The sequence below is a fragment of the Hirundo rustica genome, chromosome 1 (assembly GCF_015227805.2).
Source record: "Hirundo rustica isolate bHirRus1 chromosome 1, bHirRus1.pri.v3, whole genome shotgun sequence".
Classification (NCBI taxonomy): Eukaryota; Metazoa; Chordata; class Aves; order Passeriformes; family Hirundinidae; genus Hirundo; species Hirundo rustica.
This window is the reverse complement of record NC_053450.1, coordinates 142,278,986-142,304,935: the sequence shown is the minus strand read 5'-3', so window position 1 is coordinate 142,304,935 and position 25,950 is coordinate 142,278,986. Positions and strand designations below refer to the sequence as shown.

At 39.8% G+C, this 25,950-nt stretch overlaps 1 protein-coding gene across 5 annotated transcripts in view; it reads left to right on the top strand.

Annotated features, from left to right (window-relative positions):
• The window catches only part of NRP1 (neuropilin 1), a 114,149-nt gene that overhangs the window by 72,859 nt on the left and 15,340 nt on the right, over positions 1-25,950 (top strand). For 3 of the 5 annotated variants that reach the window (XM_040068537.1, XM_040068792.1, XM_040068460.1), the window contains exons 8-13: positions 7,355-7,510; positions 10,215-10,359; positions 11,806-12,137; positions 16,618-16,762; positions 19,672-19,776; positions 22,704-22,763. In XM_040068537.1, the coding sequence (XP_039924471.1) occupies positions 7,355-7,510; positions 10,215-10,359; positions 11,806-12,137; positions 16,618-16,762; positions 19,672-19,776; positions 22,704-22,763 (943 nt within the window). The remainder of the gene's footprint in view (positions 1-7,354; positions 7,511-10,214; positions 10,360-11,805; positions 12,138-16,617; positions 16,763-19,671; positions 19,777-22,703; positions 22,764-25,950) is intronic. The other 2 variants (XM_040068709.1, XM_040068623.1) reach the window with 1 other exon arrangement.

The following is a 25,950-nucleotide window of genomic DNA, read 5'->3' as shown; positions in this document are numbered from 1 at the left end:
ATTTGCTTCCCATTTGTGCATTAGTTGCTCAGTACACTTAGGGAAAATAAAGTCCTACAATTATGTCCTTCTCTCACAAAAGAGTGGTTCTGCAAGTATTGCTATAGAGTTTCCCTTTTCTATAGTTTCTAATACAAACCAGAGAAGGTCACATTCAAACTGCACTAAATAGTTGTCTTCATTCCAGATCAGAGGATTAAGCTCAGGTTTAAAATTAAATGTAAATTACAAATAAGTATTCAGAAAACGTTAATTAAAAGTATTACGTTCCTGACTCATTTATTGCTCAGCAAGGGTTCCTAAGTATCTTAGCCGGAGAAAGGGGCCATTCACATTCCTTCTTTTTTTAGACCAAGTCATTGTACATGTCTTAGGTTATCCATTTGCAAGTTAATGTAGTGCCGAAGCAAAGGTTTTCATTTTAAAGAAGTAATATTTCACAGCAAGATATGTTCCTGGAAGATGTAAAACAATCTTTTTCTAAAGCACTGGGAGTTAATCAGCCTTTCTCTCCATCGCTACAGAGAGGATTTGAATGGCATAAGATGCTGATTGCTTAGATCCCAGAGTCTATAGAAAACCCAATACGATTACATTTTCCTCCCTTTGTTATCAGAGTTTATTGTATCTTGGTGTTCAGGTTTTAAATAGTGCTCAAGTAGAGAAAAATAAATTAGGAAAAAGGTATTTTCTGAGTCTTCTGAATAACGATGGCATTGCATCAAAGCCCCACATGAATGTGTGAGATGGAGCTTGCAAATGAGTGGCGGAGGGATCGTTCCCTGTCCCCGCGTGTGCCCTGGATGCGTTTCACCCTCGCAGCCACGTCTCGGGGAGCAGTGCCCTGTCCTGCCCTGCAAGCCAGCTCCTGCAAGGACTCACAGCCCGAGGGTCACACAGGGCTCCTGTGCCAGTGCCACTGCCCCTCCCAGCCCCCTCGCAGCATTTCTCTTTCACATTTGATCTTTATAGTCTCCATGCTGGAGCGATTTGGTTTGCTGAATTCTGGAAATGTCTCCTGTTAAAATGCTAGTGTATTAACCTGCTGTACTGAGTCTCTTTTGTTTCTCTTTACCAGAGTGCTGCTTGCCAATTTTTATGACTACAGCAGATTTTACTATTCAAACAGAACCAGATGGAACACCAGTTCAAAGAACATGTCAGAATTAAATATTTCTTTTTTAATTAGTTGCTTCTGATTTATGCAAAAAAAAATTAACATAAGAGTGGGAGAATGTGCCATGAATCCAGATGCAACACAGCCCACACAAGCATTATCTTTTCTCTGTCAGAGACACAGAAGCTTTTTCTTTTATTCTTTTCTTGTCTTTTCTTCTTTCCTTATTGTTTCTGGATTTCATTTTTCTTATGCTTTCTGCATCTTTTCCTTCTTGAACCAGCCTCATAATAAAGACTGAGGTCCTATGTTTATCAGTCATACTTTTTCACCATTATCCTAAATCTTCTCCTATAGAACTGGCTGATCTGATTCTGAGAGAAGTTACTGTACTCAATCCTGTGACCTCAGCATCAGTAGCTCAACTTGATGGCATCTTTTGACTCCATTCTTTGTTTTCAGCTGGGGAAATCTTTGCATACGTTTTTTTCTTCAGCAGAAAGAGATTTGAGCAGAAGGTGAAGATTGTGAGGAATATTCCGCACAATATTTCAGCTGCTAAAGAAAGGTTCATTTCCCTTTTTCTGCCAAGAATTTCTATGTCTTTGGCTTGAATGTTTGCTCATCCCTTCTTCCATGCTTCCCCATTTTTGCCAAGTCACATAAGCATCAGTTTAGTAAAACATGCTGACTGGGGACAGTTGTTAGGCACAGACTAGGAGCTGAGCATGTGATTAGTTGCTCTCCCTTTTGGGGCTTTCAGGATGTTGCTGTCAAGGTCAATGAGAAAGACTTCAGTGACTCAGGAGAGATCTTAATAACAGCAATATTTTCTCCCCACTTTATGGAGCTACAAGTATCACTGGGAGTTTTACGCAAATATTTGAGGTAGTTTACAGGCTTAACTATTTTCACTTAAATCCAGGATGAATACTTACAAGCTATCATTAATCAAGGACTTGTGCTTTTGTAATGACTACTCATTTCAAGAATGAAGACTTTTGGAAGAAATTTTCCAACCAAATTAATTAGACTATTTTCAGAATTTTTACTGGAGCCTGTCCCATTTTTACTTAGCATTACAATCTAAGAAATTAAGGAATTAAGTCACAGTTGTATGTACCTCATGAGAAATGATCAACAGCAGTGTTAAAAAAAAATAGATCAACTCCTGCCTAATTAAATGTTTGACAGAACAGTGAAGTATCACAACAGTTAATCTGACTCTGAGCACTGTATGCTATCTAGGGAAATGACACGGTTCTCTAAAAATATTTGCTTTGGTATGTTGTGTCAAATGATGGATTGTACAGCTTTTCAAGCCACAAGAGATGCCCACAACAAAAAGCTTCCTGTTGTTAATCAAACTCCAGCACTCAGTGCTTTATTTTCTCAGGCTGTTGAACAGACTTACAGTAGGAGTGTTAAAAGCTGGCAAAACTGCTCCCTTGCTACAGCTCCCTCAATGACTGTATTTTATTTAACAAGGCAGATTTTCATTCTGAAGATAAGGTCTTCCATACTACAACCTAGTTATGTATGACAACAGGAAGCAGCAATATTAATTTCAAGCCGTGTATGTTGTGTGTCGTTCTTTATCCGGCAGTTTGCTCAGATTTGCTACGTGGTGCATTGTGCAGAGCAAAATGTTATTTTTTGCTTCTCCTTAAGTGGCCTCAAATAAAATGCATATGCCACCCTTTGCATATCTTTGCCTTAAAAATATGTCACCCACCTGCATTTTTTGGAGACAGTAGTACAGCAATAAGAATTTCTCCTGGATGCTAGGAGATATTGCAGAATAAATAGAGAGGAAGTAATTCATATGTAGAAACAGCTAGTGCCTTGCAATATGCTTCTGTAGGAAATAAATTGATTTTAGAAATAGGAACAAATGAGGCTTTTCGAGAAAAACAAAAAAAAAAGAACATTTCTCTCCTGGAAAAAAGTACACACTCAAGATGCTGCTCATTTTTTGTAAGTTAGGGGCTCATTCCTATAGACAAATCTGCTCCCAGACTTGCACTTTCAAATAAAAATCTTCACACTGAAGCACAGGCAGCTATCAAAGGCTGTGTTTTTGGATAAGGCCCTTAGGCATCATTTTCCAAGAGAGATATGCTTCTTAATAAGAATGAAAGTGAAAAATTGGGGAAAAAAAAAAAAAAAAAAAAAAACAAACTTGAAACACGCTGCCCTTAGTCAAAGCTGAAACTGTGAAACTGGTCATGGAAATAAAATGTGAAGATTTCAGGTTTGGAGACAGCTGCCTATCTCAGATCACAGCCATAAGGCTTGCAATAACTTACAAAATCGCTTGCATTTTCTAAAATAAATACCAGATGTTTGTTTATCATATGTGCAGAACGTTAAATGTCAAATAATTGCAGGGAAATGCATTTGATGTTCATCTTCAAAAGTACCGTATTTCAACACCACATCTCTTCACAGTCACTCTAACATGAAACACAAGTTCTTGTAATGAAAAGGACCAAGAAGGCCAGAACAAAAAGCTACTTATTAAAGACTTATATTACAATCAGAGTTGGAGTAGCCTGCATCTGAGAAAAATGTGTTACCTCTGGTCGTGTTAACACTTGAAGACTTCTTTGGAGAAGACATACTGTGTTGACTGGAACTTATACAGAGAGTTGGACTCTATAGACATAAGCCTTCAAGATGCAAAAGAATTCCTATGTGGTGACACAGCTGTTCCAGAGCTATTACCCTCTGCACTGATTCCTCTGGGAAAAATAGAGAAGAGCTGTGTCTTATCACAGCTACATTCTGGTACCTTCAGGTTCCAGTTGTTACCAGCAGCTTATGATATGGTTGAACTTCAATTCTGAACAGTCCCAGTGACATTTAGAATCTGTTTTATGGACAAGTTTTTGCATTTTATAGAAAGCAGTTTCAAAAAACATTGGAACAAAAACAAAATGCATCTCAAAGTGATTAATGGGGGGGAGCTTAAAAGCCCATTAAAATGTGTCATGTAGTTTCCAAGGTAGTCTTCTGCATAATTTATTTCTATCGCCTTACTTAGAGAAGATTGCTACATTTAGAGCTTAATTTGCAAACATACTTAGGCACCACAGAGGGGTGCACAGTGTTGCAGTTCTGTTTGCATGCACCTGGAGAGGAACAGTTCCTCTCCGGACACCACTGCAAAGAACTGTCAAAGGGAAGTAAATGCCTCAAACCCTACCTCTCTCCTGGACTTTTTCTCTTACACAGACTTAGTACTAAAAATTCCAAGAGACCCTTCTGCTTCTCTGTTGTTTAATCTCACCTTTCTAGTTTGCACTGCTTCTTTCTCACAAAACACCAATGGAGAAATGTTATTCTTCTTTCCTCTATCAGCTTGTGAATAAACAGCCCCTGGCATGCAGCAAGTCTGGGGTCACAGCTTGCTTTTGCAAAGCTCTGCTGAACATTGGAGCTGTCAGACTCCAGGAGAAGACTACTCTTGACATAGTTCCAGTTTTCAAGAGCACATAAAGATTTGCTGACCTGAAGAGAGAGCAGATCTATGTGAAGAGATGTTCTCCCTAACAAAGAGAGCCCTCCTTCCTGCAGTAATGTCTTTCTCAGTTACTGGATCCAGGCGTGCTACTGAGGTTGTCTTCCCTTCCTTACGTACAGACAATAAATCAGAAGTCCTCTAATAGTCTCCCTGTCTCCTGGTGAGAGAGTTCTGCCAGGTTTTAGGCATGAAAGTACACGTCTATATCCATTGTGTGTTTGGGCCTTAATCCTGGGCAGCAAGATGGATGCTGTAGGATATTCAGTGCCCTGGAGTTAAGAAAGTGTATTGAATCCCAGAATTTGGGGCCAAGCAAAATTTGGGGGCCTGAAGTTTTCTGACAGGATGAGCCTGAGGCCTGGTCAGTGATTGGAAGCAACTGTTAAGTCAGGCATCAAATAATCAAATCTCCCTAAGCCACCAATGTTAAATTTTAACTTGGCTTCAAATACTTAGCACTCTCGTAGTAGGCCATTGCCTGACTTTATTCACAATGAAGCACTTACTGTATATTAAAAAGCCTCTACTAGAATAATTTCAAATCAGTTGGAATGGTACAGGCTTGGGACCCTAATCATTTCAAAACTGAAGAGCTGTTTCAAATTGTAAGAGAAGCAGATCATTTAAATAACTTAGCTCTGCGCTCCCTCAGACTTCCAGATTTTCAAGTGCACTTCAGCCTGGAAGTGAATATGGTATTGGACATAACTCAGCGCAGCACACTTTACAATCAGCAGAGTACAGCTTGGAGAGCATTTGAAGTTAAGCTGAGATTGCTCAGAGCAATGATGCCCAGATTCCCCCATTAACTTTCAGATTGCAACAATCTAACATCTGAGACTCTCCAGTTACTTTAAATCACTTGATTGTTTTTGTGAGGTGGTGCTGGGATTTTTTTTCTTTTTAATTTTTTTTTAATCCCACAAACCCAAAATGTTGCAGTATTTCACCCCTAAGGACAAGAGCTAAAATGTTACATATAGACTTTATGAGCCTTACAAACTGGGGCAGGGGGTTTGCCCTGAAAGCCAGTTTTATCTGTCACACACAAGGCTGCTATTCTTGTGTTGCAGGACTCCAAAATGCCTTGCATATGACATGGGCACTGAGAGAGCAGACACTCAATCCTCAATAGCACTTCCTTCAGCTTTTTGAGAGAGAATGCAGAGCATGTTGATTTAACTGCTCCAGTGCCTTTGGATATATGACATACGGCCAGGAAAAAGGATGCCTGTGGGACATCGTACAAAAATATTCTGCATCCTACATACTTTGGAAATAGTGAAAAAGCCTGGGACATTCATGGGGCCATTCACTTGAGAAGGGTTAATTCAACCTATTATTATCCTACTAAACTGGAGAACTGAAGTTAGGGGAATAAATTACACTGACTAATATTTTGTGAATAGTGTCATTTTATACTGAAATTAAATTACCTGCTTTAGGAAACAAAGAGATGGTTCTAGCTGCAGAGAAAGAGGGTGAAGAATTTGATTTTAATCAGTTTGTTGTTATTGCTAAAAAAAGGCCGTAAGGAAATGGCAGAGGTTTCAAAACTGTGGTCGCCAACCTGACTGTGAGAAAGTTTTACGTTTCAGCTATTTGGCAGCTGGAGTTGTGCACTGGGATAAGGGTTTCTTTTGCCAGCAGAACTGAATAGCCAGCAACATGAGTAGCTGTATTCCTGCATCCCACATCGCTCTCCCAAATATGCTGATACTTTTTTGATGCCACATGATGACCTAGATAAGGAAAAGACCTGGATGAAAAATAGTGGGGGAGAGGAATGGGGGAACCTAAATCACTTGTCCATTTGTAATTGACAATGTACTTCCATGAGAGAAGGAGAAGGAGAGAGAAGAGTGAAGAAGAGAGATGACCTCTAATGCACATTCGTGTACATTTCTCCAACAAGTTCAAAATGACATTGTTTTCTAATGGTAGATGTTCATGGCATGTGTCAGTTGGAACAAAATTACTTCACTTGTGCTAATGCTTCTTTCTGTTTTCCTCAAATACATCATACAGGACTAGCAAATAATGTGCCTTTTTCCATAAAAAAATCACACAGTGATTTGTAGTTATCTTGTGACCAACTAATATACGCTGGAATTCTTTTCTTCTCTTCTGTTTGCAAGTGATGATCTTCTGGGTTTTAGCAGAATTCTTGTTATCATTCCCTAAGTGCACAACTTTGACATTATCCTAGTAAATTCCATCCCATTGCTACTGCTGCAGTGCTCAGGGTCACTCAGTTCTCACTTCATGAGTCTCCTCTGTGTTGGCAACACCTTGCAGCTCAGTGTCCTTAGGGAATTTCATTAGCATCTAGGCAAGTGCTTAATAAAAGTATTAAGTAAGGTTGTTCAGCAGACTGGTCCTTGAAGAATTTCTCTAGTAACTCCTCTGCAGTCTGGTGGCTCCCACTTGCACTGATGGTGTCTCTGGTTCCTCCCTCACAGAAGAAAGAGAATTCTCTGGTGTGTGAATAATATTCAGGACTAATTAGGCAAATCTTCCCGTCTTCTGTGATGGCAATGTTTGCAAAAGAGACTATGTCTATGTTATTGTCAACAATATTTTGCAGTTTGCTTTACATAAAATCCTTATTATTGTTGTAAAACAGTGTGAGGTAGAGAAGGTGCCGCTGCAGTAATGTTGCTATGCGCTGAACTAGTTGTCCTCACATTCCAAATTATTCTCTACCACAGGTAGACCTGGGCCTTCTCCGCTTTGTTTCTGGAATTGGGACCCAAGGAGCCATCTCAAAAGAAACAAAGAAAGAATATTATCTGAAAACATATCGTGTAGATGTCAGCTCCAATGGAGAGGACTGGATTACACTAAAGGAGGGAAACAAGCCTGTTGTAAGTATTTTTTTTTTCCTTTTTTTATCTCTCTTCTGCTGGGAAATAGTCTGTTGAACTGTTTAGTTGCTGTCATCTGCTTAAAAAAGAGGAATAAGGTTTAGTCAGGTTGATCAGCACTAACTCCCAAATCCAAAAGCCAGCTTATGTCTCAGTTGTAATGGGCCATAGAAATTGTTTATGCAAAGCCTGAGCAGCTGAAAATGGTGTAAGGTGATGCCCTATCTATTGAACTCACCATATTTTGAGTCATTTTGTGTCTTCTTCCTGGACTGTTCTGCTGTTTCCTTGTTTCTCAGAGATTTTCTATGTGACCTTGCGAAAAGCATTATGCAGAACTTTTCAAAAATTGTGTCTGTCCATTTTCTGCGGTGAAGCTCTAGATATGCAATGTGCCAGTGCCTCAGCTCCCTGTGCACGGCCATGCAGGACTGCCAGCAAGTGATTAGTGTCTTGTTAGACTTCCAAGTAGCTCAGTGATGGGGGTCATGCAGACAGATGATTAGGCACATCTTTCCATCCTTATAGATTTTTATCACCTTTCCATTTATCAGCAGATTTGCTCTCTGTGACCTCCCAATGAAACAGCGTTAGACACTCATAAGAAAAATTGTCATTATCCGCTACCGTGAGCATAAAGCTCATTACTGAGAAGTCAGTTCTGCTCCAGCTCTCGCATGAATAGCCCCAGTGAGGCTGTGCCTCCCTTCCCACCTTGCTCAGGATGTGCCTGAGAGCAGCATCCCCAGAGGCTGCCAGGGGCTGATGCAATTGGGAAAGATTTGTGGTACCTCCCTTCTAAACAGCCTTTTTTTGTGACCCTTCTGTAGACAGAGAAGAGCTGTGCAATATCAAACTCTATCAAACAGTGTAACCCTATCTAGCTCTAAATATTTGGTTACTGGTTTGTCTCTGACTCATCTGTAAGTGCTATGCCAAGTCCACTACATTTATCTAATCAACATGGTAACAGTGTTTAACAAATACATCTTGCTTTTTGGAAGCGCTCTGGGAAACAATAAAAAATGAATATTTAAAGCTTCTCTCTGGCAGGTATTATCCAGGTTTTACTGGAAGTTCTGAAAGTCAAATGACACAACGTGGGCACTATACAGTGATGTATATAAAGACACAATAATTGACTTGCCCAAAGTCACAAGAGGGGCCAGCACAGTGGCTGGTACGAGACACAGGGTTTCCTGGCTCTGGGTTCTGTAATCTGAACAAATGCTTCTTTCAAAATCAGACCATGCCTGATTTTCATTACCAGGTTCAATTTGTAAACTCTCCAAGAGTGTATTTTACATCAGTTTCTCTTGCACATGCTGTCCTTAATTAGTGAGAACATTTCCTAGACCTGTGTTGTCACTTGTACAAAGGGTTCATTAAAAAAATCAGTTTTCTAAAATGGCAGTATTTTGCTGTTGATCAAGGCAAGAAAAACATAGGCACCAGTCTGCCTCCCAGACATTTTAATTCAAATTAAAAGTTTGCAGCTGCATGTCTCAAGGCAGTCATACACCAGTGTTGCACTAACTACATATAAGAATCTATGCACTTTTGAGAAAAGACTCTTCTACTCTGTCAGCTGCAAACTTTGAGAAAGCTACAGCAGGTCTTCACAAAAAAAAAAAAAAAAGTTGCTGGAAAGAATTGCAGTTCCATTAAAAAACTCTTTCTACATATGAAACTTTTATCTTAAATTTCTTGAGATGTAACTGAGCCTTATGCATTGACAGCTGTGTGCTGTTGGCCTCCGCTCCAAATTAATGCAGTTACTGTAAGGAACAAACAGGAAGGCAGGACAGTGAGTGTAAGAAATGGGAGAATGTCCCATAAAAGGAGAAGGATCCGCATCCATGGAAAACAACAGGAAATTGGACCCCTCTACATGAGGAAGAAGCAGGAAGCTGAATCACCTTCTTTGGACTGGAACATTGCAAGGTTTTGGCTGGGCTAGGAAGGACTGTGTCTGCAGGATCCTCAACATGAAAGCACAACACAATCATGTGCTTCTGGTGGAAGTCTCATTGTTCATCTAATTTGACTGCCAGCCTTGGGGGATACAGGGAAAATCTTGGAACCTGCTATACAGATTTTAAATAGACTTCAATCTCAATATGCAAGGAGAAAGAAATTCTGAGAACTTTTTGAAAAGGATTTGAAAACAGGAGGTAAACAAAGCAAGGTTTGCACAATACACCTTAAAAAAACTTAAGCCTAAGGTCAGCAAAATAATGTATGTTTCTATCATAACTCCATATAGGATTTTCACGTGGTCTAATTGAAATCCAAATCTTTAATCTGAGCCTGAGATTCTCTTGCTTTCTGCATCATTCTATGAGTGTACAAGAAATAAAACTGCTCTAGTGGGGCATTGGGGGATTCTTCCAGGACACAGAAGTCGTTGGGTGACAAAGACCAGAGTTTGTCATTCCTGCATATAGATCTAGGCATTAGGAACAACTTTTTCAGTATCATTGAACATCTTACATCTTCAGTTTTCCTCCCCAAGGAAAGCAAACCTGTCCGCAAAAATTGTGTTTGGAGATTAATGAAATAGTTTCTCACACAAATCTTTTGTCTCAGCCCCCACAACCAACCCTGATTAGACCTCATATCATAACTATCTTTGAAACACAGAGCTATAAACACCATTTAAGAGAAAGCCTAACAAATATATACTTTTTCTTTCCACACAAAGGTGTTTCAAGGCAATAGCAATCCCACTGATGTTGTTTACAGAGCTTTTGCCAAACCAGTTTTAACGCGGTTTGTGCGAATTAGACCTGTGTCTTGGGAAAATGGAGTTTCACTGAGATTTGAAGTGTATGGCTGCAAGATAACAGGTAGGTCTTGGGAAAGATTATAAAATCAGGGGAATTTATTGTGCCTATGCTGTGGGATTTATTTTTATGAGTAAAATTCATGATCATGATTTTCTCCACAATCTGAATGTAGAAATGTTAGAAAAAAGATTATAAAACACCACAACCCAAACATCCAGTGTTATCTGAATATTTTTCTGATACTATATTTTAGTTTTAATTACTTTTATTGCAATCACTTTACAGTTTAATTCAAAGTTCCTGAGATACACAGATATTTTGCAAATTCCTGTCTTTTTTTTCCCTTCTAACCCTCCAGTCCCTCTCTCTTGTCTGCTATTCATAGATAGTTCTCAGCAGGTTTCTCAAGGAACAAACATACATGACTAGGTTTAAAAGGATTGCAAGGTACAAACACTTAAACCTGAAGCCTGTGCAAGTGTGTAGTAGTGTGTTTGTAGTCAAGTTCCCAGTTGTGATCAGAATTGTAATGTAACTCCTTTATATCACATAGCTACCTGTCAAAAATTTTTTAGAAATATCTTTTTTACTGTTTTAGGTTTTCTATAATTTCTACACAGTGGAAGTGCCTTTGTCTATAAAGTAAAAATACAACTTACAGTTGAAAGAAAATGTTAATGATTTGTTCGACTTTAGAAAGCTCATTTTTCTAGCACATTTTTTAGCACTTAATACAGTTCAAAGCCGCTATTTTTTAATAGTTCTACAGGGTTTTTTTTCTTTTAAGGTGTTTATTTAGTCTTGAAAATGTTTCTTAGAACTGGTTTCCATACAACAGGAAAATAAGATTACTGATTATTTTGTCAGGGAATTCCAAGTCATTCTATGAAATCTTTTCAGATTAGATGTAAGTAATCAGAACTACTGTTACATTCCGTATTAGAATTTTTCATTCCTTGTTAGCAGGTACTTCTGATTTATTTTTATCTAGGATCATAAAAGAAGCAACTACTTGGCTTTTGTGTCACCTGAAAAGTCTGATAGATTAAAGAAATGCATTAGGAAAATCTCAAGTGTAACAATAAATTATATTTTACTATATGAAGATTTCCATTTCCAATGTCACCAAAATTAGGTAATCTGCAACCAGGTTTTGGCTGGTTTGGGGAGTTTTCTCTGAGGAAATATTCACAAATTCAGATGGCCCTGCACTCTACCTTCACAAAAAGAATAGAAAACAAAAATAGAATAGGATTTTCTGATCCTTTTGGTTCCCACCAAACCAAAAATACTTGTGGTATTTTGGTACTTCCTGCTAAAACTAGGATGTGCAAGTTTGAACAAATGAAAATTATATACAAATCAAATAGATTATTTTGAATATAAGAAATGAATAAGTAATTAGTTGTGATAGTTTAATTGACTGACATGTCCTGTTTCTGTTTTGGCGCTTGTTCTGAATAACTGTTTGAATTTTATTTTTTTATTTTTTTTTTTTCCCTCTAGATTATCCTTGTTCTGGGATGCTGGGTATGGTGTCTGGCCTTATTCCTGACTCTCAGATTACTGCATCTACTCAGGTGGATCGAAACTGGATCCCAGAAAATGCTCGCCTCATAACGAGCCGTTCAGGCTGGGCGCTGCCACCAACTACTCATCCATATACAAATGAATGGCTTCAAATAGACCTCGGTGAGGAAAAAATAGTGAGGGGCATAATTGTCCAAGGAGGCAAGCACCGAGAAAACAAAGTGTTCATGAAGAAATTCAAAATTGGCTACAGCAACAATGGATCAGATTGGAAAATGATCATGGATTCCAGCAAGAAAAAGATAAAGGTAAGGGTGAAAACTCTGCACTAAAGAAAAGTTGAGTTAAAAAAAAGTTTGCATTATGTTTCTACACATCTCTATCTGACCTTAGAGAAGGCACACAGCTGGAGTGAAGCTAGGCAGGAGGACTCCAAGGGCAGCAGCCCTGAAGGAATGCTGTGGGAGCTGTCCCATGCCTTAGGGCATGAGCTAGCCTTAGGACATTTGCCTCTCCAGCAGCAAGTTTTGCCTATTCAACAGCTAGTTCAGGCTTGACTCCTGCCAGTCTTGGTTCCTGTGTGGACCACAATTTACTGCAAAATCCCATGCAATGGGATTTAAAAGTCTACTCCAAAAAGCCAGACTCTAAAACCAACAGTGAACAAATTTATTTGATACAAATTTATTTGAATTCCTTTTATTTTTCTTCTTTTCTATCAGAGCTGTGAAATGAGAATGGTGTTACTCAGCTCAATGGGGGGTACCTGTTGTATTTCTCAACTGCCTGTAGATTGCTTTGAGAGCTTCACAGGCTCTCTGCAATGACCTGATCCAAGCCCCTCCAAAAGAAAGTGATGAAGTGTCATCCAATCCCATCCCAAGTGAGAAATATTATTGTACTGTCACAAGGGAAGCATCTTGGAGGCTGCTTGGGAAGACATTTCCAGAGGAGGGCCTAATTAATTGCTGGGTTAGATTCCAAGGAAAAGAAAATTATTGTGTCCCAGAAGAGTTTCTGGGAATGTATCTGTTTTGATTGGTCTTTGGATGTATGCACTTCAGGACCTTAATTGCACTGGGGGTTTAGCTTATTTACACCAAATCCCATTGAAGTCTTCCATCCCATTTTGCTATCACTGCTCACAAAGTGCATTTTTGCCTTAAAAGGGATTACTCTTTCCTTGAGGAAATAAGTAGGCATGCAGCCCTGCTCAAAAATTGGTGCTGTAGTACTGAGATGACCAGGGAATCATATACCAAAATGTGCCATCAAAAGGCAAATCATTGTGGTGCTTGGCAGATGGGAATCCTGGGAGTTGCTCCATAGCTCATCTGTGTTAGTTTGAAAATTAGATGTAAAAGCTGTTCTGCTGTATGGACTCATCCATTGGAGGAACCTGTGTTTCCTCAAAGGAATAGCTGAGTGCGCCCATGGATGTAGGTTTTCCAGGCACATTTGGTAAATATTGGACTTCATTCTCTCCTGTTTTAATCTCACTGAATATGTCTGCATTTTCTCACTTTTCATCATTTGTTTGGGGGATTAAAACTAAACGGATTCAGCCTTTGCAGTCATCTCCTTTCTCTTGTTACCATGAGTTTTGACTTCATCATAAAGTGTGAAGGGAGTGTAAATCAACAATGGGATCTTACCGTTTTCTTTCAAAAATAGATGTTGTTTTGACATGTACTTCTACACTGTGGCTCAACGAGGGAAAAAAATAATGCCATATGCTTTCAAAGCAGCGTGCCGTCTGCTGCATGGCTTTCTGTTTTCTAATACAGGCACTTGCCATTATTGTCAGAAGTTAACAGTTTGACAAGAAAACTAGTGTGCTAACTAATGCAGTGAGCCCATCCTCAGCTTTCATCACCACCAGAAATTAACTTTCAAGATTAATGAAATGGAGAGGGCTGGAATTCAAATCTCTTGTGGCATAATTATAGTCCTTCCTAAGAATTCAATATATTTAATAAACTTTATTTCAAAGCACAAGTCTTTAAAGAGAATAGGATAAATCCCATGATTTTGGAGCCTGAGGAATTGAAAATGTTAATACTGGAATGTATACTTTAACTGTAAGTAGAGCTGGACGGGACAGGATGCTATAATGAGTCACAGCAGTAACGTGGATTAGAAACAGCCCTGCAATATGAAATGAAACACATCGTTTCACTTGGTTAAAGTTGGGACTTTCAATAAACAAACAACTGCATTTCAGAAAAGAAAGAGCAGTGACAGGCTAAACATAACAACAGAATGTGTCCAAAGGATGAAACATCACCTTGTTTCTTAACATGATCTTGTCATTCATGCCTGCACCTGCTTTCACAAGGACTACCATAACTCCTTCCTCTTTGGCTGACCCAATTTCAGCTATTTTTGAGTGTGCAAAATGTTTCCCCCTGTAATTTAGCTCGAGCACTCAAAGGAGTGAAAATCACAAATCATCAAATAACCATGCAGAACTCCATTTCAAGATCCAATTTGTATTTCTTTTCCACGGGCTTGCTTACTCAAGCTTACTCCATAAAGTCATCTTTCTCTTTCATACTTCTTTCCTCCTTCCACTTTTTATGGGGGTGGGATGAGTTGTTTTGCGGGAGTTTTTTGCTGTTGTTTTTGAAGTTCCTCTCATCATTTCTGGTACAAGAAACTTCAGAACATCCTGCCATTTGGAACATCCTTTTAAAATTTTTCAGCAATGTTTATTTTGATTTTAAAATATGCCAAGCAAATTTTTTTCCACTCACCGTCTTAGCTCCTCTTTCATTTAACTATTATTTATTATACCTTATCTTTGTAGTGGAGTAAAGTAATTTGTGACACAGCTCGTATAAAGGACACTCACAAAGTGAAGTTTTGCTGTACACTCCTCTCTCCTCTCCTACAAAGAGTATCAGTATGTGTTTTAAATGAACAGGCAAAATTGAATCACAGGCAGTTCTGCTTTACAAAGGACAATGATTCAATGTAATTCTAGAGGCCTATTGAATCCTAATGTCTATGTGTCAGTACTCCATAGTGATGTCTTTTATAAATCAGTTTTCATTATTATATGTTGCTATTAAGACTACTATTAAAAAAGGGAGCAAGGATTCCTCAGATACATGTGTCTGTCTACTTTTTACACATAAAATGGCATTCATTCTTTTTCATGTAGTAGGTAGCTTTTCTGATCATTTGCACTATATTGTTATTCAAATATAATAATAAGTAATTCCATGTCAATTAGCTCTGACAGGCCCTCTACACATGAATTTGTGGCAACTGTCTTCCAAGCACTGGCAGTGCACAGGGTCAACCAGCACCCCTTGAAGCCACCTTGGAGGTGCAATTTCCCTAGGAAGCAGGAGAAGCAGCGTTGATGTCGACATTATTTTTTCAGTTTAGTTGTTCACAGTCTCCCATCACCATTGGCTTTTGCTATTGGCACTCTGTAACCACTGGCCGGAATGATTGTGATCATAATGCAGAGGTGTACAGAAAAAAAAAAAGGAAGGCTTTTAGAACTGCACTGAAAATACAAGAAGCAATTTGGTTTACCTATACTGGTTTTCTGCCTTAGGAACTCAGCCAGCTTTTCCCATAGCCTCTGTTTTCTCTGCCCCAGATGAATAGAAGGAGTTCTTTGTAGATTGGGTTTTGTTCTCATCCAAAAGGAAGAGGATCTGGTGCTTTCTTCCTGAAGAATGCTTCTGGTTTCACAGCTATATCTTAGAAGTATCTTATGGTAGCACTTCTAATCCTCAATTTGAACTGCAGTTCAAAGAGGTTTTTGAGTCTTGCAATTTCACTAATTCATGGAAGACATAAAAACACTTTTATTTCATTGTTATATACATTTTCATATTTTCTACTTTAGAGACTTCTGTACATGATATTCTGAAGACATTTTTTGCTATAAAGTAGGGTAAAAATTACTGCTTTTGCCTATCTTGGGCTATAAAGCTTTCATGCCAAGGACTGTTTCTTTGTTCAGTTGATTCCTTCTAAGGACTGATCATCTACATGGAAGCACTTGAGGTGTTCCTATAAGTACAAATTATAATGTGTTCTATATGCAAAAGATTATTGAAAAGGAGAAACTGAAGGTATCAAACAAATGCCATTGAGAGTTGTATTATGTCTGAAGAACCCAAAGAGAAGAGATTTTTTGTCTGAAATGTACATTTGCTGACCTGCCTTGCCTGATGGATTATATTGCAGTTTTGTCAGGAAGAAGCTTTCTTCTCTTTCTTCTAATTCTTCTTCAATAGCAGGCTCAGTGGAAGAACTCTTGCAGCTACTGCTCCTGAAGTTTAATTTATGCCTTTTGAAATAGCTACAACTTGTGAAGCTCTGTCACTGGGGGAAATCAGATTGAAATTTTCTCTTGAACAGTTGGATTATTATTGTAACCACTTAAAAGGTGACAGGATCTTCACCTCAGCCTTTTTTTTTTCCCTGAGAAGTGTTGGAAATGTCACCCAGTTAAACCTCAGATCAGACCATCATTTAAAAACATGTCTCATTAAACACTCAGCTCTTGTTATGACCCTGATGGATTGGTTGCTACCGAGTTTATGAAAAATGAAATGCATTACTTTTCCGAGAAGCTTTAACAATGTATTTTCCATTCTCATTTAGGATAGGAATGCCTGACACTTATTAAGCCGTTAGAATGTGGCCTACTGCTCACCTAATTCAAAGGCTGGAGAATGAAGGAAAAAAGATGAGTGTAGAAAATAGACCTTTCTTTTTTTTTTCTTTTTTTTAACAAGTAGCATTTGTCATGCTTTGCAGACTTTTGAAGGCAACACCAACTATGACACGCCTGAACTGCGGACTTTTGAACCTGTATCGACACGATTCATACGCGTCTACCCTGAGAGAGCCACACACGGGGGACTGGGGCTGCGAATGGAGCTGCTGGGCTGTGAACTTGAAGGTAATTGCTCTGCTAGAAATGAATGCACTTTATTATTTTCATAAATACATTCTCTATTTGGTCTACTGCTGAAGACTGCTGTGTCTGCACAGGCAGCACATTGGACTCTCGCTTCCGTGACTGCCATTAGTCCTGATTCTTGGCCTATTCAGTTCCTCTCTGCAACATTTGAATGTGCCCAAGGCACAATTATTATTCTTTTTCCCGTTCCTTTGTTGAATCACAGTGATATTCTCCACATGGTTTTCCATTCCCTTAAGCAGCCTTATGATTATACTTTTGAGAATCATAGAGCTATTAAGAGAGAATAAAGACAGGAACTTAAATTTTATGTTACCATGATACAACCCTGGAGGAGATGTTTTCCGAGAATGCAGAGGGAGCTTTGTACTAAATATAGTAATTATGTCCCTCTATCCTTCAAAGGACCTGAAAGTCACACCACGAACTATGGTGGGCAAAGATCACTTGACTGGACAGTGTTTGTGGTGTTACTTTTGGGGGGTAAAGGGGGCCTCTTTGTTCTTTACTAAGTTTTAATTTTGCAAGAGTATGTAGGAGATGAAAGACCAGGAAAAGCAAAGTTTAGACATTTGTCCTTGGACTGTGACATGAAGTCCGCTTTGATTTTTGTTATATAAACATAATTATTTAACTTCATAGATAAGTACAGATAACACTATGTGCATTTAACAATTTTATCTGGTGGATGATGGTACAGTGGTGAGGCTTATAAACCACACATCTTAAAAACACACAGAATAACAAACCATATTATTTGGAGTTTCATATGACACCTCTTATAGAAGCAGCTGAGCAGGCTCCCAAGATGAATGGAAACAACTGCTCTACCTCCATTTCTTTCTCACCATTTCTCCCCCAAGAGGGAAGTGTGGAGGCATTTGCTGTGAGAACTGATGAGTTCTGTGTTGTTTTTTTTAGTTTAGTGATTGAATAAGTATGATTTTACTTGGCCCGGAAAGTGGGGAGTTTGGAAATACTTCTTAGTTCCTGCAGGAAGTCCTCATTTCCTGTGGGAATACTTAGTTCCTGCAGACTATTGTGCTACTTGCTCAGAAAAAAAGAAAACCCAGCACCTGCCTTATGTAAACTCACAACCTGTGGGCAAAGCCCTTCAGCCACAGGGCTCCTGTAGCCACCCAGCCACCCAGGAGTGAGTCGGTGGACCACCTTACAAGAATATATTGCTCAGTGATATGGAGGAGCCTTTAATTTTAGGAAAACTGAAACAGCACAAGTACTTTTTTTTTTTTTTTTTTTTTTTCCACTGGGACACATCTTTTCACATTTTTCTTTCTGCTATAGAATACTTTTGATGTATGCTCACCTGTAGGTCACCCATGGACAGGTGAGGTCAATTCCCATTTGCCTGTGGGGGAAGCACAATAATGCTTAATATTATATAATTGCATCTTAAGGAGGGAGTTGAATGAAGTCACATGAGATTTACTGAGCAAGAAAAGAGTTGAGATGAGAAAAGAAGCACAGAGGGTAGCACAGAAAGGAGTAGAAATCAGCTCTCCAACAGCAATGAGCAAGGACAAGTTTTGTGTGCTTGAAGTGTCCCAATGGGGCATATATGAAATGATGGCAGAGATGTAGGCAAGCTTGAGGCTATACAGGGACACAAAGATCAAGATAAGAAACTTAACTGGATGTAGAAAGCTAGAGGGATCCCCCAGAGGGGTTTTTATAGCAATGTCGGTAACAAATGTTCTGCATAATTCATAATAGGTACAGAACTGTTTCTTTAACTCAGAATAGATTGGAGCTGTAAATCATAGGTCAGGGTCCTAAAGAGGCATGTTTTATCCCATAATATAGCTACTTCCAAAACTGCCACCTGTCCTGACATTTTCAAGCCAAGAAATCAGTGTATGCAATCTTCAGTGGCCAGTGGATGCTGAGGGTATAGAAGGGAAAAGAACAATCTGCAAATTTTAGAATCTGTTGCATAGCCTATAATGAGTGAAAAAGATTGCTGATGAAAATAACAGTAAGTGAGAAGGGACAAAAGCCTGGATCACATTCCAGGAGTGCTTATCTTAAGCCAGGGAACTATACGTGCAGCATGAAACATAAACTTAAATGTAGCACCAAGTCTCTGTGTTCTAGTTTTCCAGATGTGGTGTGCTTTGCAGATACTGGGCTATGTGCTTTGTGGAATCTTACACAAATCTCAAGCTTTTAACTTTAATAACAAAGTTCAGGCTTTTATTGGTCAGGCAGCAGCTACCGGAAAGTCATCATCAGTGAGAAGCAGGCAGGTGGCCGGGAGGTATGACTGATATCACTGATGACTTATTTATTTATATCTTAAAAAAAAAAACAAAACACCTTCCATGTGTCCTCATTGAGCACAAAGTGATTCCACATCACACTGCCTTCCTGCTGCTGTTTCCAGAACTGTGCTCAGACATTTCCTCTCTTACATATGTTCTGCAGAGAGGTTTCTCCAGCAAGTCATTGGGTGCTAGAGAATTACCACCTTGATCATGCACCCTTCATGCTCCTCTGCACAGGCCCACTCACTGGGACTTTGAAAAGCAATAAAATTATGGGGTCTCTACCCCACACACAACCCTCCAGGACTCTCATTCTGACTTGCCAGGCTTTCACTGTTCCTGTAGAGGAGCAACAAACACCCATCAGCCAGTGAAAAGACAGTCTGGGTCTTTGCTGCCCAGCTCTGCTCAGCCCTTGAGCTCAGATATGCCTCACTGCTGGAGGCAGAACAGATACTCCCCATCCCAAAGTACTAAGCAACCTGCAAAGTAGAGTTGCTTCAGTCCTCAGATACGGCATATGGTGCTCATCAGGGTTTTACTTCCAACTGCATACTGGTTCTCCAGCACGTGTTTTAACTGAACAACTGGATTTTGTTTCAGCTCCGACTGCTGTCCCTACTGTTTCTGAAGGCAAGCCCGTGGATGAGTGTGATGATGACCAGGCAAACTGTCACAGTGGCACAGGTGATGACTACCAACTGACAGGTGCAGAAACCATCCTCATTCCATTGCAGCTTCTTTATAGCTCATATCCATCACCAGCTTAATGTTTGCACTAATTTAACCACTCAATATTAATGGACATTAGTATGCAATTTGTATCGTCAGTGCTGTCAAAACATGGGCATCTGCCTTTTACATATGACAATGCTTTTGATTGTTTTCTCAGCTATGTAATTTTTGAAGAAAATAATAGTGGCTAGATGGAAGAGAGGGCAATTTTTTGAGCAGCAATTGTGTCTAATCAAATCTTCTAATCAAACTTTCTCTTAGTAAGAAGAAAAGCTGGACAATACTCTTGAGATTTATTGTCTGAGATTGAAGAACTTGAAATATTGCTTGGTTTACATTCAGGCTTCCTACCTAAAACTTGGTATAGGACTCAAATCTCATCCCCAAACCTCTCCCAGACAGAAACAAAACAAATTTGTTTCATCAGAGCGTACTGCCACATACTCACACTGCCAGAAATATTTCCATGAGCTTCCCTGCCTACACTGCATTATAGCCACAGAGGGGCTGATGTTCTGCATGCTGCCATCACCAGCAGAAAAATAAGGGGGAGTTGTAACATAGCATCTGGAACAGAGAAGGCTTGCTAGGTTTCACATCTTCACACTTCTGAACAGAATCATTAGTCCTTCTAAGACAGCTGACACTGCACCTTTTTTTTTTTGATCTCTTCTTAGAGGTCACTTGTTCCACAAATCTCTGTGTCAGTTTGATTAGATCTGTACATCTGCAGTAACTGAGCTTGTTTTTAGATGCAGCGGCACAAGTTATTTCATCACTGCTCCCTGATGTGCTTGTCTAATAAATGTTTATTGCTTCTTATATCCATGACATAAAATAGCATTAAAATCTGGCAATAGGTGTCCAAGAGGACATTGGGTGAGCTTAGGTAAGAGATTGGCTTTTTGGAATGAGCCAAGTAGAACATCAGGCAGCAGATACAATGAAAGTGAAATTTCAATATCAAACCCTTTCTGAGCTTTCCCAATGTCTCCTGTAATTTTATGTTGCAAATCATAAACTGAAAAAAATTCTTGAGTGGAAAAGACAGTGCACAGTCACTGTCACTACTTTTCAAATCAGTATCCCAGATGAGCCTTATCCTTATCCAAACAGCCACGAAGGGAGTCTGATAAAATAATCTGTATTGTGTTAAGGTAGCTCAGAAAGCTTTCAATGTTACTAAACAATGCAATTGATTTATTTATTATTCAGAAAAGAAAGAGGCAGGTCAGGAAACACTAGGGCTTCCTGCAGAGCCCTATGTTGTCTTGCAAAGCCCAAGAAGTAGAGACATATTGCACATAGAGGAGGCTCTCTCAGGGAAAGCAGGCAGGTTTATGCAAGTACCTTCCATGTTCAGTCTCCACACCTCAAGGAGTTCGGGACTTCATCCCACATGTCCCTTAGGGAATGTTTATTGAGCAGAAACCTTCTGGCAGTTTCTGCAGATTGTGCTTCGGGAGCAATTTATAATCTCTCAGACAAGCCACCAGCCTTCCTGAGCACCATCTCTTCCAGGGAACTGAGTGTTTTCCAGTGTTAATATTGAAAATTACTGCATTGTCCTCCTGCAAAAGTGCAGACACTTAGGTATAATTTATTATTACAACACCTAGAAACCCTAGGCAGTGCATGCCCAGTTGTTCTGGACATTGGAGAAATGCTGCATTTTATGGATGGTGTTACTTACAACAGTAAAATGCACAGAACTGATTTTACCAATAAATCAGTTGTAAACATCCTTTTCTTCCTCCAAAATGCATAGAAGGCAAATGTGTGGCCCATTAAGGGTAGGAGGGGAGTGCAGAGAGGATTTCATGAGTGCCTTACCCTCTCTCACCCATTCCCGGTGCAAGCACGGCGTGCGTGCTCTCGTGTGCGCGACTGTAGGGTCACTTCCCTGACAGCACTTGCACATATGTGAGTGCCACAATGAAGCATCCCTTGCAATGAACTGTAATTGTGCTGTAGGCCAAATTCCTTCCTGCTCTATTTGGACCCCATACAGAGCTACTCTGTTTGCGTGGTTTCTAGCATTTCCCATCAGATCATTCTCACAAACATAAAGCTGGTACAGCTTGGGCATTCATTCTCACTGGAAGTCATCATAGTCATCCTTTCTATAATGCTTTAAGCACTTGCTTGCTGGAGAAGAGAAAAGGGGAGCCGTTGACTGGTAATCAGCACCCCACCGTGCATTTATAATTGTACTAATTTCCTTTTTGTTTCCTTATGAATATTAGGCTTGCTTTAAAAAGTCAAGTATTTTAAAAATATCAATTAGTAAGCCTAGGAGAGTGCCATGACCCCACTCACCTCTTGTTTATCTGCATGAAGAAAAGGACAAACATCCTTAATTCTTCCTTCACTTTGAGACAGAAGTGAAACCTACCTTAGACTAGATCCTAAAGTCTGACAATTCCCATGCACCTCCCCTGTGAGTCGGTCTCACAACACAGCTATGAAACAACATACAGGGAAGCTCCAGTTTTACCTCACATCCCTGATATATGAAACAACAGGTCACGGGTAAATGAACAAAATAGTGACTCTTAGGAGGTGCCATAAAGACCAGTTGCTCACTTCCCATATGATTTGGAGCAAATCAGCACCTATAAACCAAGGATGGTCACAGGGACATATTGAGGATGATCTAGTTGGTGTTTGCAAGGACTCCAAAGAAAAACAGCTTTATTTAAAGAAGAGTTCTTGTGTTCTTTTTGATAAAGCAAAACAGATTTTTAATGTCATGTTTTCATGCTTAAGATCGCATACTCAGTTACCTACATGTCTAATAAAGACAGTAATATTTCAGGTTTATATATAGGTTATTCCTAATGACTGCTGTGTCCTTTGTTGTGTACCATGTATCATGATACAGATAATTTCTTTTCCAGGTGGGACTACAGTGCTGAACACAGAAAAGCCAACAGTAATTGACAATACATTACAACCAGGTAAAAAAAAAAAAAATCTTATTAAAACCACAATAAATTCCATACCCAAATTTCATGCCAGAGACAAAATAATGAATTGCAGCACTTCCTGACTTACCATTCCTTAAAGTCTCTGAAGTAAAGAAGCATCTGGTCTCTTAGCTCTGTACAGTAAATATTTTATTCCTTTCATCCACATGTAGATACAGCAGAGAACAAGATTTCCTTCTGCATCAGCAAATGCCAAGTGCTGACAAAATTAAACTAACTTAATCACACAGTGCACTGTTTAAATGTGGCATGTCAGTGACACAAAGTGTGTTTGCAAACTCTGGAAAAACAAAAACAGCCACAGAGGCCCACTCTCTATTTATATCCATGGTTTTACAAAACTAAGGCAAGTAGTTTGCCAGTTTTTTCCACCAGGGAGCTGGCAATTTTACAATATTGTTTTCTAGCAAGTTTTCTTGAAATGGGGTTACATAAACTGCTACCACGAACTTGAAAAGGGAAAACCAAGTTGTCACTTGCAGCAGGTCCTTCTTACTTAATACAATAGCTAGCAGCTTTTAAATTCCTTAGTTTGCTGCTTCCTCAGCTTTCATACCATTTTTTAATATCCTGTACAATTTACTGTGAGTGGGGAAGAGGATGGATTTGGGCAGAAAACTCAAACTATAACCCAAACAAAAACTATAAGCACTGGTTAAAAATCCTTTGCATCAATAATTGTGGAGCAGTGGAGAGGTCAGTTTTCAGTTACTCCCTTTTCCTCCATTAAAGCACAGTCAGGCACAGTCTTGCAAGTGATTTATTAACAGGGTGGGTAAGTGTTTATCACTGTTTCCTCAACCATGTGACACAATCCACTCCTGCTTCAAGTGAAAGAAAGGGACTGATAATACAAAAAAATTCCTAAAGGACACTGATGGTGTTGATCTGATTAAGAGATAGAGCTGACTTAGCTCAGACTTTGTTCCCACTCTCGGCCTCTGCATTCAGATACTGCAGAGGCCATTGCTTATACTCTCCTCAAAATTTGTCTCCAGGGTCACCCAATTGGCTAAGTCAGCATACACTATTTTTACCTCTGCCCTGCTTTATGAGCAGAGGCGGATCATGGAGCACCAGTGCAATGAAAAACACAGCAGCGAGCCAGTCTCCCCTCTCGGGACACATCTCCACCCTGCTCTTCACAGTCAGCGCTGCTGGAGGGCTGGAAGGCTGCTGCTGATCTCACACCTCTGCAAAGGGGCTGGGGATGCAGAGGAAGAAACGATTCTGTGCAGTGGGTTTAGAGTAAAGCATTTTAATCTTTATGTCTGAAATTATCTGTTAGGTTTCTATTTTGATGAGATTAAGGATTTGTTACAGTCTTTTAAACTATCTTCTTGCATTTAAACAAATGGCAGATTTAGAAAATGCCCCTGTGTGGTACAGCTCCACTCCTTCCTGAGCAGTGCCAGCTGCTTTGCAGGTTATGTTTAATCCCCTTGGCTTGGGCGGGACTCCCCAGTAACAGATTGACTGTTACTTTCAGAGATTAAGATATCCTCATTTTCTCTCCTTACTTCCCTCCTGCACCACCTTTGCTTACTCGCTGATGTGCCAAGTTTTTTCTCTATTAAATGAGTTTCTGAGGCTCAGTTCAGAGCATGCCAGTGTTACTTCCCTGCATTGTGCTGGTTGGAACCGTTTCCTTCCGGGGAATAAAGGACGAGTTCACATCCCAAACTCCAGGCTCCCACATGGCAGCACATTACAGAGATCATAGATAGAGATCAGCTAGACGCTAATAAATAAGAATAAGGTTTCCAGAATTTCCAGTTTAAGACGTAAAGGTTTCCAGCTGCCTCATAATCCCGTACTGAAAACCAGCCAAAACTCCCAGAAAGGGGCAGACAGAAATGTCCCTCAGCATGGGGAAACCCCTCCTGGCATGGAGGTGGTATAAACATTTCCTTCTGCTGAAGGGACGTGGCTGGACCCGAGCGAAGCACATGGAGCAGGGGCCGTGCAGCTGGGAGCGAGTCTGCTCCCTCTGCCACAAGTAACGCGGTTTAAACTGCTCTTGAAGTTCCAGGGCTGCTTGGGGGCCCCTGGCCCTCTGCTGCCTCAGGATAAGAGCACTCTTTCAGCTCTTCTCAAGCTGAACAAGGTAGGAATTTAACACACCAAGGACTTGGCCTTCCGCTTAGGCCTTCATTCCCTTTAAGGCCTGGTTTGCCTTAAGGTGTTAATGCACCATGAGGTAAAGGACGAGCTCCAAGGCAATGAGCTTTTTCTGCAGGCTCCAGCGGGTGAGCTGCACCCACTGTGCCAGTGGTGGCCACAGCAGCTTGTGCCACAGAGACTGGGGACAGAGACTGAGCAACCCTCTCAGCAGCAGCACCTGCCATGGCGCCGGTACCCTGCGCAGGTGCCAGCACCACGTACTGCCGTCCTGCTGCCTGCATTCCAGCCTGCAAATATCCCTCGTCTTGTTATCCCAGACTAACACGCTTGTGTGTGTCAAAGCCTGAGATTATCCTATCCCAACCAGCTTTCATACGCTATGGAAACAGTTAGGAGCAAATAGCTGGAAAGCCTCTGTGTATAAACAAGCTGTTCCATCAAGGAGTCTTTTACAGTTCATTTCAAGGGGGCTGAATTGAAAGAAAATAAAAAGCAATCATGATTTCAAACTGCTAAAAATGTTTAAAGGTTTGGGTTTTTTTCTTTTTTGTTAAGAGAGGATCTACTTTCCTCCTCAAACTTAAAATTATGCCTTTTATAAATCTGTCTGTCAAGGTAAATACCTCAGTCCTCAGCCCTAAGACTTTCTAACATCTAGGCTTTTTGAACACATCTTTTTCAGTTCTAAAGGACCATTTGAAATGCTTGTCTCTTAGCTATTTACATACAGAGCAAGCTGTTCATTTACATTACGTGCTCTCAGTGTGTAATCTGAGTCCTTTGTAAAGCAGACTGTTCTGAGAAGTACCTTGTTTTTCACACATGTAATAGCTATTTCAGAAAAATATAACTAAAATATCCCGAAGTTAAAATCTCTGCTAAGAAATAATTTAAAGGTAGAATAGGTCTGATTCTCATTTATGATGGAGCAACTTTGTATCAGTAAAGGGATATTAAAGCTGTTAAATTATCATTTACTATAATTTAAGGTAATTCTATGCTGCCAGCATAAACGGTATAAAAAGGTGAAATG